The 18,725-nt window shown below is 33.0% G+C and overlaps 2 protein-coding genes across 8 annotated transcripts in view; one reads left to right on the forward strand and one right to left on the reverse strand.

Annotated features, from left to right (window-relative positions):
• Positions 1–18,725, forward strand: part of LOC126882069 (uncharacterized) — a 550,590-nt gene that overhangs the window by 385,757 nt on the left and 146,108 nt on the right. The window lies entirely within an intron of this gene.
• Positions 592–18,725, reverse strand: part of LOC126882072 (cystinosin homolog) — a 159,063-nt gene continuing 140,929 nt past the window's right edge. For all 4 annotated transcript variants that reach the window (XM_050646902.1, XM_050646899.1, XM_050646900.1 and 1 more), the window contains exons 7-9: positions 14,644–14,934; positions 8,284–8,401; positions 592–880 (exon numbers count right to left, since the gene is read on the reverse strand). In XM_050646902.1, coding sequence (XP_050502859.1) covers positions 747–880; positions 8,284–8,401; positions 14,644–14,934 — 543 coding nt within the window. In that variant the 3' untranslated portion in view covers positions 592–746. The remainder of the gene's footprint in view (positions 881–8,283; positions 8,402–14,643; positions 14,935–18,725) is intronic.

Raw genomic sequence — 18,725 nt, forward strand, 5'->3', positions numbered from 1 at the left:
AGAGTGACGTCATTAACATCCAAAATATAAATTCCTATCTTTTCAAATATTTTCAATAATAATTTACGATAATGCTGTGTTCAAAATATTATGATACAGTCAAAACCGCTTATTAGAATACCTCTTAAAGGAATATCCCGGTTTAAGGAACAAAACTTGAAGGTCCCGAAACGTTTCTGCTAGCGACCAATTATCTGTTATTAGAATATTCCGGTTATAGAAATACTTTTGATTGGCACGAAGGCTATTACAATAAGCGGGTTCAGATGTAATATACTGATACTAAGAATAAAAAACAAGAAACAGGTAGCATTAAATCCGGACCCCGGAAGTGTCATAGGTTTTCGAGACGGACCCTCAGGGAATGTAATTGGTGACCCCTGGACTAGAACATTCTATAACATTTCTATTTGATGACTATTCATTGAGCCCAGTAACTCCATAGTTAGTTTTATTTGATGTGTTACTCTTTAGTAACAGTAACAGTTTTTTACAGTATAGATTAGTAACTGCTGATATGTTTCTATTTATAAAAACATAGTTGCGTACTTTATTTAGTCATATAAAATATAATAAAAAAAAAACAAAAAGTAAAAACACAGATTTAATATCAATATCGGTAGATATCAAGTGTCTTAGTAATAAAAATCTTTTAAAAAAGTTACATTTTTCAATATACAACAATAATAAATAAATTTATAAGTATAATATCCTTTGTACATACTTAAACTAGTTTAAACTAAAAATTAAGGCAAGTCCACATTATATCTTGAATGTCTGTAGAGTATGTAATGTTGGACGATGAAGAATATGTCAAAAACTACGCTGAATAGTCCTAGACCAAATTTGGTTGGATCACCAAATATTGAAACCCAGTCATCTGGAATAAATAATAAAAGGGGTATTATAAATTGCATTCTCTATGTGTTAACACTGCTAATTTGTTGATAAATACGAAACAATTAAAACCAAAACCATCAAATTTTTTAGTGTTTAACCAACCCCAAAATTTCATCACGATCCATCAGTTATAGTTTAAAAGTTATTTGAATTCTTCTCTATCTATCTTATTTTGCTCTAGAATCCGCTTGGCTTGCATTTTTAGAAGCCACGGAGGTGGCTCCAGAAAAATGACCAGAAAAATGGTCCCAATGAGGTTTTTAATTTAATATTATTTTATATTTTATTAAATTGAAAACGTTGACTTGTATCTAGCAGATGTCTCTACGACCTCCACACCATTTCGTTAGTTGCAATTCGGGGCTAATCGTCTGGATTATTTCAGTTTGGTTTGGAGATAGCTACACATATATTCTAGACCAGGACTAATCTGTAAAAAAACGTGTTATTTTTTATGTGAGAGGTGGCATTCGGATTTTTGCAGATAAAGTTAGGTGACACCTTCAGTAATAATAATTGACTTATGCTCCTTCTCAAATATGCCCGGAACATTAATAAAAAATTAAAATATTTAAAAATTTCGCATAACATCGATTTTTTTCTGCTTTCTTTGCTTATAACTTTAAAACGGTTCGTTTTGGAACAAAGTTGTACAGAAATAAAATAAAGATAATTGAATTTTGTATGATATACGACTGGTCAAAAATGTCTTAAGGTATTACCTTTTCTGCAATATAGCAATAAATACAAAATAAGGGGGCAAAATACGCCAGTTGTTATTCAATGTTTCTTAACCCACTTTGGTGTCACTTAGAACCTTAGTAATTCGCTTAGAAAATTCTTATAACTCACTTAAATGGTCTACCAAATTTCATTAAAATCGACCTAATAGATTTTGCATAATAAAGGGCCTAGCCGGGTAAGATGATGAAAAGTGCCCCCAACTCGATTCGAATTCCATATAGGTCACCGTTTAGCATATATAGTGAAACTAACTTTCTGAAATTTTTAGCCCCCTAGGTGGTCATGTGACCCACCTAGAGCCTAATTAGGCCTTTTAAGTTTTTATTTTTTATCTCAGCCGCATCGAGAACTAGCGAAAAATTTTAAATAAAAAAAGTTGTAAGCTTTAAAAAGTTCTGTCCGAAAAAAATTTTTTTTTTAATTTTTGGCGGGAAATTTAAATTTTAGAACGATTTTAAAATTTTAAATGGGTATAAAAAAATAACTAAGACATTCGTTTTCACGAAAAAAATATATAACGTGTATTTTTGCATAATATTTCACCCTGAATTTTTTCAAATTTTTAAAATTGGTGAAACGCACCTTTAAAAATAAAAAACAGCATTTTTTCGGTTTTTTTTTCGTTTTTTTGATACAATTTTATACATATTTTTCAAAAATGTAATACCGTCACTAGAATAGGTAAAAAACTGAAAAATAATTGGGGTTTGCTTAATAAAAATTTTTTGTAATCCCATCCATTTTCAATATACAGGGCGTTGAAGAAAACAAAATTTTACACATTTTTTACGATTTTGCCGAAACTACTGGCAACATTGTAATAAAATTTGGCGAGTTTTAAGAGGTAGTTGTTTTGCATTTTTTGACATACAATTAAAAATTTTATATTTATCATTGGCGCGTATACGGGTAATAGTCTGAACTTTTTAAAGAAAAAAAGATAGTACGCCACTGACATATTTCAAATTAACAATCCTTTTTGAATTCGTTTAATTTGTGACAAAAAATCTATCTTCTTATTTTTTCATACGACGCGCCATTTTTATTCAAAAAATAAAACATCTTAACCCTTACAAAGTATTCGAACTTCTATTAATAGTTTCTACATCTACATACGTAAACTCGTACGTCCATTATAAAAACTAATTCGAATACTTTGGAAGCGTTAAGATATTTTTTTTCAGCAAAACGGCGCCTCGTATGAAAAAATGATAAGATAGTTTTTTTATCGCAAATTGAATGAGGAATTTAAAAATGATTATTAATTTGAAATATGTCAGTGGCGTACTATCTTTTTTCTTTGAAAAATTCAGACCATTACCCCTAAGCGCGCCAATGATGAATATCAAATCCTTAATTGTATGTCACACATGCACAATAACTACCTCTTAAAACCCGCCAAGTTTTATTACAATGTTGCCAGTAGTTTCGGCAAAATCGTAAAAAATGTGTAAAATTTTGTTTTCTTCAACGCCCTGTATCTTGAAAATGGATAGTGTTACAAAAATTTTTTATTAAGCAAACCCCAATTCTTTTTAAATTTTTTACCTGCTCCAGTGACGGTGTTACCTTTTTTGAAAAATATGTATAAAATTATATCAAAAAACGAAAAAAAAACCGAAAAAATGCGGTTTTTTATTTTTGAAGGTGCGTTTCACCAATTTTAAAAATTTGAAAAAATTCAGGGTAAAATATTATGCAAAAATACACGTTCTATATTTTTTTTGTGAAAACGAATGTCTTGGTTATTTTTTTATATATAGTTCAGCTCAACAGGCCTTAGGGGCCCAAGGCTTCAATTGTTTTCTTCCATTTCTTTCTGTCTTGTGCTAGGTTTTTCCAATCTTGTACCCTCAGCGACTTCAGATCTTCTTTTGCAGACTCCAACCATCTTCTTCGGGGGCGTCCTCTTTTTCTTTTTGTACCAGCCTCCGTGTTTATTAGTTGATTGGGAACTCTTCCTTCTTCCATTCTTGCTATATGCCCAAGCCATCTTAATCTTTGAATTTTGGCGAGTGTTGTTATTTTTGGTTGTCCATATATTTGCATTATTTCTTCATTCGTTCTTCTTCGCCAGATATTCCCCTCTTTTAAACCTCCATATATCCTTCTGAGGATCTTTCGTTCCCATCTATCTAATTTTACTTCCATATCTTTATTTAATGTCCAGGTCTCGCTAGCACAGAGTACCGTAGGTCGGATAACTGTTGTATATATTCGTTTTTTTGCTTTTCTGGATATTATCTTCGACCTCAGTATCTTATTTAGACTTCCAGCACTCTTACTACCTTTCGCCATTCTTTTTGCTATTTCTTGGTTCTCTTCGTTCCTATTTGTTAGTGTTACTCCCAAGTAATCGAATTGGCCGACAATTTCGAAGTTATATTCTTTACTTGGGCTTTGTATCTTAAAGGACTGTCCCAGATGATTTTCATTTCCCTTCATCACCATATATTTCGTTTTCTCTTCGTTTATTTCTAAACCATATTCCTTTTTTATTACCATTATTTTTTTATAACCATTTAAAATTTTAAAATTTTAAAATCGTTCTAAAATTTAAACTTCCCGCCAAAAATTAAAAAAAAAAATTTTTTTCGCACAGAACTTTTTAAATCTTACAAATTTTTTATTTAAAGTTTTTCGCTAGTTCTCGATGCGGCTGAGATAAAAAATAAAAACATAAAAAGCCTAATTAGGCTCTAGGTGGGTCACATGACCACCTAGGGGGCTAAAAATTTCATAAAGTTAGTTTCACTATATATGCTAAACGGTGACCTATACGGAATTCGAATCGAGTTGGGGGCACTTTCATCATCTTACCCGGCTATGCCCTTTGCAATGTAAATGTTAAAAAAAGTTTAGATTGCAAAATTATTATGCAAAATCTAGTAAGTAAATTTTAATGAAATTTGGTGGACGGTTTTAACACATTACAAAAATTTTCCAAGCGAATTAGGAAAGTTCCAAGTGTAACCTAAGTGATGGAAAAACATTGAATTAGGACAGGCTTGTTTTGCCTCCTTATTTTATATTTATTGCTATTTTGCAGCAAGGGTGTTAAATTAAGACATTTTTAACCAATCGTATCTGATAGAAAATTTAATTATCTTTGTTTTATTTCTATACGACTTTGTTCCAAAATGAATCGTTTTAAAGTTATACGCAAAGAAAGTAGAAAAAAAAACGAAATTTTTTGAAATTTTTAAATATTTTATTTTTTTATTAATGTTCCGGGCATATTTGAGAAGGAGCATAAGTCAATTATAATTAACGAAGTTATCACCTAACTTTATCCGCAAAAATCCGAATGCCACCTCTCACATCCACCTAAAAACAGATCCTTCCTGGTCTATTCTCTGATGAAAAACTAACGAGTTTTTAAATCATTCGGTCAGAGTGTTTGTAGTGATCTCTAAGCGAACTGAGATATAAGACGGCTTTAATTTCGTGTTGCAACGAAATGAAAATGGTTATTCATTTTTATTTTTATCAGTTATTTAAATTGTTTATCCCAGAGGCCATTTTGTTCTAATAACATTATGACATTAGGTTCGGTACACGGATGAATTTTGATTATTTCCCTGAAGTGTTAGGTAATACGAGTCAAAATAATATACAGTAGAACCCCGCAAATCCGAACTAATTGGGGGAACAGCCTGTTCGGATTCCGAAAAGTTTAGATTATCCGAAAGCTGGCCTTAGGATTTGTACACATGCAGGTGTTTGCGCCGCGTTTTACCTGGTAAACCCAAACGCCGCTTTTTTAAGTTACCAAGGAACAAAAATTAAGTTTTTGTCTTGAATTTTTTAACTTTTTTCACTTTCCGTTGGTTCGGATTTGCCGAACGTTCGGATTAGCGGGGTTCGGATTTGCGGGGTTGTACTGTAGAAGGGGTGGAAGAAGCAAAAGTGTGATTATTAAGCAAGTGATATGTCGGTGTTGAAACAGAAACGGGAACATATAAAAAATCATTTCAAAGAACACCTAATACTTTAGAGTATGGATCTGGACATATTGTTCAGTATACCAAGGTGGGTCCAACACAGAATTTTAAGAGCAATAAAATCAGTGAAGGATAGAGCAATGAATCAGTGTAGCTTAATATAAGATATTTTGAGCTTAAATCAGTCGGCAATACAAAAAAAATTGGATCAAAAAACGTTTTATCAATGCTAGAAATGGGAATACAAAGAAAATTAGTGGAGCTAACTGAAATGTGCGTGTCAGACTCATATGCATAGGTAAGAATAGGAAACAGAACATCGATACCATTTAGTATAACATCAGGACTTAGGCAAGGAGACCCCTTATCACCGTTGCTATTCAATTTAGCCTTAGAATATGCAATAAGTAAAATATGATCTGATCTGACAGGGGATTTACGAATCGAGGATCAAAACTATTGATGGCCTTTGCTGATGATTTAGATGCAGTCGCTCATTCTACAAGAGACGTGAGGGAGGTGTTTTCAATACTCGAGGAAGAAACACGTAGTCTGGAATTTCAAATAAATGAAGAGAATACGAAATAAATGCTCGTAACAAAAAATCCAAGACAAGGAGTTAGTCACGATATAACTATTAATGACCACCACTTAGAAAATCTTCGTAAAAGAGTTTAAATATCTGGAGGCGGCAATCACAGATGACATCCACATAGAAAGAGAGATCTCAGCATAAATTAAGACTTTACATGTCAATTATTCGCTATTGTTACATATGGAAGTGAAACATGGACTCTACGTCAGCGGGAAATAAATAAGCTGCTTGTATTTGAAGGTAAGGTTCTCAGAGTGATATTTGGCCCTCAAAGAAATGAATTAACAGGAGAGCGGAGAGGGCGCCGTAATGCTGAATTGGTGACTGTATGGTATTGAAAACGTCGTCAGACATATGGAAGCTGAGCTAAATCATGATGGTTTTCTAAAATTTGATACGTCGGAGTGGGCCGACGTAGATAAGCGGTAGGGTGCTTTGCTCACGTGCCGGTGGTCCGGAGTTCAAATCCTACCGCCGGCAAGAACAACTAGACATTTTTAACATGTTTATAGGCCCCAGGTCAACTCAGCCTGAATAAAATGAGTACCTTAGGTAAAATCAGGGGTAATAATAGGCGGTTGAAGCGTAGCACTGGCCCTGTTACCTTCCTTGTATACCGTAGGCCCTAGATAAAGCAGACTACCCTGCTATACACCCAAAGCCACGTGAGCGGTATAAAACAGGGGACCCAGCCGTGGAACGGGGGACTATTATTATTATTATTATTATGATACGGAGTATGATAGTAGCATTTAACTTGTCAGGAAAACAACAGAACCTTGCATGAATCATGTATTTGTGTCTTTCCACTGATTGGTTAAGTTACTTCTTAACGTGCCCTATCAAGTCCCCTTGACGTTGGTGATTAACATGGCGAAACTGTCTCTGTCTCGAGCTATTCTAAATAGGTGTTCTCCTTTCTTTATTCCTGTCCACTCCCGGATATTCTTCAACCAAGAGGCCTGCTTTCTACCAATTCCTCTGCGTCCTTCGATTTTACCCATCATAATAAGTTGAAGAATATTATACCGGTCTCCCCTTACTACATGTCCAAAATAGGCCATCTTTCTATATTTGATGTTATCAAGCAGCTCGCGGGTAGCATTTGCTCTTCTAACGACTGCCACATTTGTCAGCACAGCCGTCCATGGTATTTTCAGAATACGTCTGTGCAGCCACATCTCAAAGGCCTCCAAACGGTTAATGGTGGATATTTTTAATGTCCATGCTTCGACACCATACAAGAGGACTGACCAAATGTAGCATTTAATCATGCGCTTTCGAAGTTGAAGTTGCAAGGTATCATTACAGAAGAATGACCTCATTTTTAAAAATGTCGTGCGTGCTATCTCGATTCTACATTTTATCTCTTTATCTGGATCTAGTTGTTCAGTAATATGGCAACCAAGATATTTAAAACTGGGTACTCTTTGAATTATATGACCATCTACATATAACCGTGAATCTTGATGGGCCAAACGGCTAAATACCATGTATTTTGTTTTTGAACAGTTTATATCTAGGCCAAACTCTCTTCCCACTGTGTCAATGGCATTTAAAAGGTGTTGTAAAATCCATTCATATCATCACTTAAAATAACTGTATCGTCTGCATATCTGATTGTATTTATCAGAATTCCATTAACTTTCACACCCCATTCCAAATTATGCAGCGCTTCCTTAAATATTCTATCTGAATATAAAATGAATAACAGTGGGGACAGTATACAACCCTGTCTGACACCTCTTTGTATTTTGCATATTTCTGTTGATTTTCCATTTATGCAAGCTGTCGCTGTTTGACGCCAGTATAATTTTTCTATGATTCGTACATCTTGACTATCAACTCCTTTATCCTTTAATATTTTAATTAATTTGTGATGTTGTACTCGATCAAAGGCCTTCTCATAGTCAATAAATACAGCAAAGACGTCTTTCCTTTGATCTCGGCATTTCTACAATAACACATTTAGTGCAAAGAGTGCGTCCCGTGTTCCCAGTCCATTAGTTAAGTTACATCTAATATTTTTTATTGCAATTATCACGTTTGCTTGCCTTTATACATATTAAAATTAACTAAAAACTTGACATGAATACTTACCATAATTGTAGGCATCGACCATCATTTGTAACATACTCAAGGTACCTCCAGTAAAATCTAGGAATATATTTCCTATACTCCATCCAATGGTACTTTTTCGTTTGTAGTTCATGTAGGCCTAAAAATAGACTTCTTTAGTTTCTTTAGTTGTCTTTAGTTGTTGGTATACAATTGCAAAAGTTGAATGTCGTTAAAATTATAGAAGTAATAACCAGAGACATTTTAACCGTAGACAAGGCATACTGAGCAAAAAAGCGTAACGCGCGGCAGTCGATCGGTGGTCTATCTATCTCTTTTTACTAAGCGATACCGCTCATATGACGGACAAAGATGGCTAGACCATTAAAAATGAATATTGACCAATGGCGTCCTTGATATTGGCGTTACACCCCGATGCATTGAGTGGCATATAACTAGCCTGGTCTATGGTTAACATGTCTCTGGTAATAACGCAGTCTACAATTTGTTGAAAAATGAAACGTAACCACTAAAAGTTAGTCAGAAATTCTGAACCTTAGGCAGGTCTAAACTAAAACCAAAAATTGTACAGGATAAAGTCATATCACTAAGTTCTTCAGGAACCATAAATAAAAAAAAACAATAGATTATCTGAGGATATAGAGAAGTACAAGTAGAAGAATAGCAATAGCAGAAGAATGTTACATTTTGCATTTTTTGTAGACATGACCAGATTATTAATAGAGTAAGTGCTAATTTTGTAGAATTTTATAGTATATTGAAGTATAAGTGGATATTGAGATCTTTAAAACACGCGCGATGGTTAATACAGAAAAAATCGGAAGACAAATACGACAAGTTCATTAAATGGATGGAAGAGCAAAATATAACTAAATAAATAAACAATAAATGTCCCTTGCAAATAACACGTTACCTAAAATTGGACGATACTGAGAAATACACGGCACATGCGTTTCGACGGACGTCCGCTACAATTATGACGAACAGTGGCATGGCAATAGATCAAATACAACGACAAGAAGGATGGAAATCGGCAGTTGTGGCGACTGAAGAGAGTATTACCAATAAGAAAATTGTTTCAAACATTATTGCGAGTACTATTAATGGAAATACAACCTCATTGGCTTCCGAGAATGTCGGTAGTATTAATTTGAACAGCATTTCCTCTGATTTAAATAACGGAAGTATAAATATTTTAAACAATACCAACTGTACTTTTCACATTCATTTAACACGTTCGGGGCCTATCTTGAACAAGCGTCACTTGGCTGGTACCACGCACTTAAATCCTTCATTTAGTAACACAGTAGGTACTACTGACGCCACTTATGCGTCATCGGTACTTTGATAAATCTTTCGTGACGCTACTTATGCGCCATGGGCATCGAATGCGTTAAAAGATTAAGATTTTCAAATATTTGAATAAAGCTTTTGAAACATTTGTTAGTAATATTTTATTCATATTTTATTTATTTGACGTAATAAGGTCAGATCAATAGGTCAGATCAATATTTAAAACTGTTGATGTTGCCATGGTCATTTTAAAACACGCGCCTTTTTGAAAGTTAATTTAAACACGCTGAGGCCTAATTTAAATAAGCAAAATGGTGTATCAATAAAATAAATAATTTTTGACCATATATACGCCACAGTCTATAGTTTATATCTGTGTCCTTCCAGTCATGACTTATGGCGCCGAAACACTATCGTCAAACCAGGCCACAACAACCTGGACTTACTCTCAGAGACAATGTTAGAAACGAGGAAATCAGAAGAAGCACAGGCGTCACAGATGTCATAGAGCGAATAACATGGCTGAAGTGGAATTAGGCAGGTCACGTAGCCAGAATGAAGGACGAAAAGTGGACCCAAAAAATTACAGTGTCGAGACCACAAGCAGACAAAAGAAGTAGAGGTCGACCACCTACACGATGGACACATGACGTCCAAAGCGTTGCTGGGAATTGGTTGCAGAAAGCCCAAGACCGACAGAACTGGAAGAAATTAGGGGAGGCCTATGGTCAACTTTGGATGCAGAAGGCTGGATGATGATGGTGATACGGCACAATGTCAACTTTGTTGACCGAAAATAGAACCTGAACCTATGTCAAATTTTGAATCTGCGCATACTCAGAAAATTATGCGAGAAAATGGTCATTGACTGGACTAAATAATTTTTTTGGAATTCCCTAGGAGTCGGAATTGATTTTAGACCCTTCGACAATTTTAAGGTGAAACAGTAGCGATCAACAGGTAGCGAAAACGCGTTCCAAGATTGCGGCTGTAATTTTGAATATTTTTTCGAGATATTTGGCACACTTATTCGTAATATAATAAAGAATGGCGGTACAGAGCCCAATTTGAAAAATATATTAATATGTGGAAATTACTCTGTAATTAAATACAATATTAAAAAAACGAGCCTGTACCGCCATTAAGAAGAACAAAAAAATACACTTTCTTCAAATAAACTTTTTTATCCGATGCCTAGATTTTGTGTCATTTTGGAACTACTAATGAAATAAAAAATTTTAGTAGTTCCAAAATGACACAAAATCTAGGCATCGGATAAAAAAGTTTATTTGAAGAAAGTGTATTTTTTTGTTCTTCTTAATGGCGGTACAGGCTCATTTTTTTAATAATGTATTTAATTACAGAGTAATTTCCACATATAAATATATTTTTCAAATTGGGCTCTGTACCGCCATTCTTTATTATATTACGAATACGTGTGCCAAATATCTCGAAAAAATATTCAAAATTACAGCCGCAATCTTGGAACGCGTTTTTGCTACCTGTTGATCGCTACTGTTTCCTCTTAAGGCGCAGTCTCTCTTATGCGATTGTCGCATGCGTTCGACGTTAAGGTGGCTATGGTTCGACGCAAGTAGCAGTCGCAAGCAATTAACGCAGTGGTTGGGGTGGTCTCTCTTGTGCGTTTAGAGGTGGTTTAGACAAAGGTGGCTATGTTTAGACGCATCAGATAGAACAGCTGATGAAAAGCGGGAATTTTAAAAATAATAGGTTATGTTATATATTATCTAATAGCACCGATAATAGTAACATTGCTTCATAGTAATTTATAATAATATTGATATTTAGTAATTTATAATTATAGTAATACTTAGTAATTATAATACTTAATAATAATGGAGCATCTGCAGAGACAGGTTTATCTTCACATATTAAAAGAGCAAGAATTGGAGGAGAACATTTTAAAAATGATGTTCTCAGATGAAGGTAAACCAAAAAAGAGTAAAACTGATGAAATGTATGCGAATAGGGTTGAAGAAGGATACCAAACCAATTTAATAAGTAAATATATGGTTGATAATGAGACCAAGTTTCATAGTTTCTTTCGCGTGATGAAGAACCAGTTCCATTTCTTGTTATGTGCTATTAATGAAGACATAACGAAATAAAATCAATGGAAAAATTCCAATAGTTGGCTGTATACCATAGTTTAAAAACTCATACAGAAGTAAAAACTTCAGGTTGTATACTGGTATAAAATAAAATAAACCATTTTATACCAGTATACAACCTGAAGTTTTTACTTCTGTATGAGTTTTTTTACATAACGAAATCTCCTACAAGAATGGTAAAGAGAGTAATAACACCAGAAGAAAAACTGGGTGTCACCTTAAGGTTAGTACAAAATGTTTATTCTTTGTGCAATTATGAAAACAACAGCATTGCTTATTTATATCTGGAAATTACATATTATTAAAATATTAATGGACCGTGATAGTCGTGACGCCAAATCAATGTTGGCTACTCTGGAATAATTTTCAAACAAAACATAAATGTGTCAGAAATTCACACGTGGTGTTTATTTTCGTATATAATATCAAAAGAGAGAAAATTTTGCCGGCAATATTTTCGACTGGTATGGAAGTTTGTTGCCTGGCAATTTTCGCGAATTAAATTTTGACTTAAATCACGAGACGTCAGTCGAGTGATTTTGTCAAAATTTCATAAGCGAAAATTACCAAAAGGCAACGAACTTGAATGAAACCAGGAGAAAATTTTGCCGGTAAATAATTTTCTCTCGAATGATATTCGACAAGACTATTTCACGAGACAATTAATGCACCATATCAACGAAATATAATCTTTATTTATTTGTTATTACCAGACACTTTCGTGACGGATCTGTCATAATTTTGTCGCTGAGAAATCACGTCGCTAAGGAGTTTTGTCAGTAGGAAACGATGCGTTGCTATGACGTTTTATCAGTTAAAAACAGTCTAGTGAAATAGTCGTTTTTATAATTGGAATATATTGCTTGTAGGATGTTTAATTTTTACAAAATGGTGATGTGTTGTGTACCCGTGATTGTAATCAATGCTCATAGTATATTTCCCACCATATTTCCAAATAGGACAAGTTCACGGTTCTTAGACATTACTACGGTTGCCTAGATCGACAAACCAATGAACATTAAGGGTGCGATTACGTCACGAGAGTGTACTGTCATTTGAATCGTAATATGATTTTTTTCGAATCCTGAGAAACCAAGTATTTTAGAAAAATTTAAACGCAGGATGAAAGATTACATTATTACCGAGGGCGGAAAGCCCCTTAGAATAAACAAGCAGTTTCTATTAAATAAAATATTTGAAATTAAATATCACACTTCTCTTTTATTTTCAGCCCTATAACTTATTAAAATAAACATTATAGAAGTTTTCAGGGACTTTCAGCCCTCGGTAATAATGTAGTCTTTCATTCTGAGTTTAAATTTTTCAAAAATATTTATTAGTTTTCTCAGGATTCGAAAAAAATGAATACAGTTACCACATTGAGAATTTTGACATGCGTCAAAATTTTGCATTAACTCAATGTAAAATTCTAAACTGTTGAATTCCAGCTTCCCTAATTATTTTACATCAAAAGACATTAGAAACTATTTGTAGAGTAGAGGATTGAAATCTGTATTGAAAACAACTGTTAAAATTGGTCTACGTAATTAAACATCTTCCAAAATTTTGTAAAAATGTAATAGGTACATTTTAGTTTTCAGTCCAAACTTAGGCCACACACAATGCAATAATGTTCACATTTTTGAACTGTCAATATTTTTATTTTATCATCTATTGTTTAAAAACAATACAGTTGATAAGATACCCTCAGTTGCGGAGAAAGTATTAATAATAAAGATTTTTTATTCAGTCAATGGTGTGAGCACTGTCAGTTAAATAGTAACGTGTGGCCTAACTTTTACACGCATATACCTATTGTGGCAAATGTATTATATTTTTCAAAATTTTGGAATGCATTTAAATCGTAGAACAATTTTAACTTTTGATTTTAATACAGATTTTAATTCTCTACAAGTATTCTCTCATGACTTTTGGTGTAAAATAATTAGGGAAGCAGGAATTCAACAATTTAGAATTTTACATCGAGTTTCCTATGGCCCTTTTCACGGTTCACCACCCGGTATAAGATAAAATGTGTACTATTTGATTATTTCATAATAACACAAATAATACACACACACACATATATATATATATATATATATATATATATATATATATATATATATATATATATATATATATACAATAACACACATTCAATGATCGAAAATCATTTAAAAATATGGGAATGTATACTCTTGTGACGTAAAGTCAAAAATATAAGTCTCCCCACCACCGTCGGTCAAGGCAACCGTAATAAAGTCTAATAACCGTGGGACAAGTTAAGAACCTAAAGAAACGCAGTAAGTACCATATAGTGTGTAAATCCTTGATTTTGTGTAGGGACATTTATAAAATTAAAAGCAATATGATTGATATGACTAACAAAGATTGTGTCTTTAGAAAAAAATAAGCAGATAATTGTTAAAACAAAATAAAATTAAAAATGATTACAAAAATCACGTGTATAATCAATTGACAGACGTCAAACGTTTGCTTTATTTGGAAAATTTTTTGACGTTTTGACGTCACACTATCACGTTCCATTAACAAAGCTTCTTAACCTCGAACCTCGTTATCATAAGTTGATAAACAACAAACTTTTAAATTATATGTCAAATTTTTTGTTGTTTTATGAAATGACCGCTCGTATAAAGTTTACATTTGAGGAGTGCACAGAACATCGCTTGCGACTGTTGCTTGCGTCAAACGCATGCGACAATCGCATAAGAGAGACTGCGCCTTTATTCAGAATTGCCTATAGATTATTTTTTTCATACGAAATTTTTTCTCATGCCCGAACAATTTAATGAAATCAAATATTATTAAAAGCCTTCTATACGAGCTGACGCGACGTTTCGACAGGTATTCCATGTCTTCATCAAAACTATATCTTAAGTTTGTAGTGTGTTTGTGTATGTATATTATATTAATATCCAATCACATTACTTACCTGTGGTATATACTTAATGAGAGTAATTGTTAACTTAACGTAAGAACAATAATACAACAGATCCAACCAGTGAATGACGTTGCAAACTGACAGGATAATACTGATTAAGATGAAAACTCCAAATATTCCTAAAATTCCCCTGGCAGTTGTAGACACTCTTTGTTCTTCTTTTTCGTATAGGCAACACTGTATGATTGTCAATATTGTTGCTAGTGTTGCATGGACAGCAAAAACAATATCATTTACTTTGACTGGATTTAACCCTCGAGGATACCTGTGCGCATATTCATCCTAGAATATGGAAAAACTTAAGTTATTTAAAATTAGATGCAAATTACTTTTTTTAACGAAGAAGTAAAAAAAAATTATTTTAATTATATATCATACAGTAAATCACGAGAATCAATACTGAATGTAGACAGTAATAATTTCAGTGATCTGATTATACTTCAAAGCTAACAAACTTCTTCAAAAACAAACATTTTAACACAGTATCTAAACTTCTGTGATCCCTATTCGTAAATTCCCGAAAAGAAGGTCTTTCAAAAAACTAAGAACCGCACAGCGCTAAATTTTGATCAGTACTAAACTTTAAAGTTAAAATTTTTAGTTAGCTAATATTTTTTAAAAAATGAGAAACTGGAGGAAAATATTTAAAATTAGAGAAAAATAAAGAACAATTGTAACTACAGTCAGGTTACACGACAATCTAAAAAAATATTACAAAGGGATTCACCCCAATAATCGAAGCAGAAGAGCTCCAAAAGAGAGCGACAAACATTCTACCAGGAATAGAAAGTTTTGACGATGAAATGCAGCAAAATGTTAAAGAAAAGATTGGCTCATCTGAAGAAGAAAAAGAAATCTCAGAAAAAATTAAACAACTAAAAAATATGCAGAGAATATTAAAATTTAATATTTGCAAATAGTCCATTAAAATGTTACATTTAGGTTGCATTTCTTAGAGGAGTCAATTTTATTTTTTTTAATGTGTAGGAGGGTTCAGTAGAAGCTTAAGTTCAAGTTTTTGGGGTCGCCACCCTTGTCCCCCGCCCGCCATATTGGAAAAATGGGTGCAAAGGGTTTTCGAGCTGTATCTCCTAAACTAGCAATCCTACAGAAAATTTCATTATACATAAAATGTAGCAAATTAAATTTTCTACAATTTTATATCTATTACTTTTTATCGTCAAGTGACCAACAAAAAAGTTATACACAAAAATATGAGAAAATTTTGTAAGAAGTTTCCTTTTGGAGGTTATAACTTTTTTCCGTTCACTTCACAATAAAATAACATCATAGCGATTTTGTAGAGGATTTTTCAATGAATAATTTTCACTATAAAGTTGTTTAATTTTATTTATTATCTAGGTTTTACAGCGCTCCAATGTTGACCAGATTCTCGAATTCTCATAGAAATACAATAAAAAAAAAATACTTTTCTATCTACACACACCGGCAAAATTAGCCGAACATCTTAAAAATGGGACATGTTTGATGTCTCAGATTTCCTAAACCAGTTGTCCGATTTAAATGATTTTTTTAGTCTGTTATAGCCTTATCATTTAAGAATAACAGTGTAATAATATTGTTACTAGACAGGTAAATGTCATTTTATACCGGGTGTTACAATCATACTGTGTTTCTTCCTTAAACGTCAGAACACTCTGTGGAATATTCTAGCCTATATAAAATATTGAAATTAAACTCAATTGTAGCCATAGGCCTTCTTAACATTTTCTTTTTTGGTTCATTTGCTTATGTTGGATAATAAAAAAGTTAGGTACTTTAACAACTAGCCATGTTCTTCATCAATACAGGGTGTTTCTAAATAAGTGCGACAAACTTAGAGGGGTAATTATGCATAAAAAAATAGTGACCGTTTTCTTTACAAACATATGTCCGCAAAAGTTTTGTTTCCGAGATACGGGATGTTGAATTTTTTCTTACAAACTGACGATTTATTTATTGCTCTAAAACCGGATGAGGTATCACGGTTCCCGGGAAGGGGGGTTATCGTTAGAAGTCTTGTCACTGGGAATTTTCCTGCGGCTACTTATTTTTCAATGATTCTTTAGTCAAAATTCACTGAGAGCGAAATCGCAGCACGTTCTTTTTTTAAGTAAGCGAGAAATGCATTTTTTCTGCACAAAGCCCTACTATTCCCTAAGTATTTTACATGGTTTTAAATTCATATTGTATTACCAATATTTTTTCTTTCAAAAACTATCAGAAGTAGTTTTGGAGACATTAATACATTAGCCTGAATTTTTTCAGATTTTCCTGACTACTCTAAGACCACTTTTTGAGGCTTTGAAAATTATTTTTTCACTTTGACACTTTTGTGTTTAAAAAGTGCACATTTTTATTTAAAAATCGACGGGTCTCAGCGTCTTTTATAATTTTTTGAAACAAGGATAGAAATAATTTTATTCCATAAGTGCCTTCCACCCTATATAAATTCATAACTTCAGAGCATGAAGTGCACTTGTGCGAAATACCTTTGCCTATTATTTGAAAACATTTGACACAAACTTTCTCTGCACTAATTTTTTTATTTGATTTTTTTTAAATTATTTTAGAAGAGTTGCATTTTGATTTTCGCGCAAGTTTACATAAATAACAATCGTACACTAAATTATTACGCGTAATTTTGTTTTGGCTTGTAAATTTAGAAGTATCAAGTTCAGGTAATCGATCGAATTCATTTTGACGAATATTAGCTTCATCCTTTTGATTGGCAAAAAATACTTTTCTTCTACAAGATGAACAAATAGCACTAGGTACACTATTATCATTAACGTTACTTTTAAACCATGGTGAGAGTTGTAATAACTTTTCTTTTAAATCACCTGCGATTGGGTACACTTTTTTTACCCAGACAATACAAACAAATTTTGAGTCTATTTAATTCGTGTGAAACATAATGTGTTCTTCCCACGGTGTAAAATTAAATTATTGATGATTTTGAAATAAATATCAATTTTAAAAATTTATCAATGCTGTATCAAAAATTAGTTGTTAACTTCACAAAGTATAAGTTTCGAGTGATTTGGGCTATAATAACTGAATACTAAAAAGTGGTTTTTACTAAAAAGTGGTTTTTACCGACTTATCATTCTGGTGTACTACCGCGTGCTAAGCGTGCGTAAGTTAAAGTCCTGGACTCGCGAATTTTAAAAGTGTCAAAAAAGTGAAAAAATCATTTTCAAAGCCTCAAAAATTGGTTTTAGGGTCGTCAGTTAAATCTGAAAGAATTCAGGCCAATGTATTAATGTCCCCAAAACTACTTCTGATAGTTTGTGAAAGAAAAAAATATTGGTAATACAATATGAATTTCAAATCATGTAAAATACTTAGGGAATAATATAGCTTTGTGCAGAATAAATGCATTTCTCGTTTACTTAAAAAAAGAATGTGCTGCGATTTCGCTCTCAGTGAATTTTGACTAAAGAATCATTGAAAAATAAGTAGCCGCCGGAAAATTCCCAGTGACAAGACCTCCCACGATAACCCCCCTTCCCGGGAACCGTGATATGTAAATGAAATTTGGTAGGTTTCAAGAGGTAGTTATTGCGCATTTTCTGACATTCAATTAAGAATTCTATATTCACCATTGGCGTGCATACGGGTATAAATATTTTAGAAATATCCCGTATGCACGCCAATGGTGAATATAGAATTCTTAATTGAATGTCAGAAAATGCGCAATAACTACCTCTTGAAACCTACCAAATTTCATTTACATATCTCATCCGGTTTTAGAGCAATAAATAAATCGTCAGTTTGTAAGAAAAAATTCAACATCCCGTATCTCGGAAACAAAACTTGTGCGGACATACGTTTGTAAAGAAAACGGTCACTATTTTTTTATGCATAATTACCCCTCTAAGTTTGTCGCACTTATTTAGAAACACCCTGTATTGATGAAGAACATGGCTAGTTGTTAAAGTACCTAACTTTTTTATTATCCAACATAAGCAAATGAACCAAAAAAGAAAATGTTAAGAAGGCCTATGGCTACAATTGAGTTTAATTTCAATATTTTATATAGGCTAAAATATTCCACAGAGTGTTCTGAA

Source organism: Diabrotica virgifera, chromosome 3 (genome assembly GCF_917563875.1).
Source record: "Diabrotica virgifera virgifera chromosome 3, PGI_DIABVI_V3a".
Classification (NCBI taxonomy): Eukaryota; Metazoa; Arthropoda; class Insecta; order Coleoptera; family Chrysomelidae; genus Diabrotica; species Diabrotica virgifera.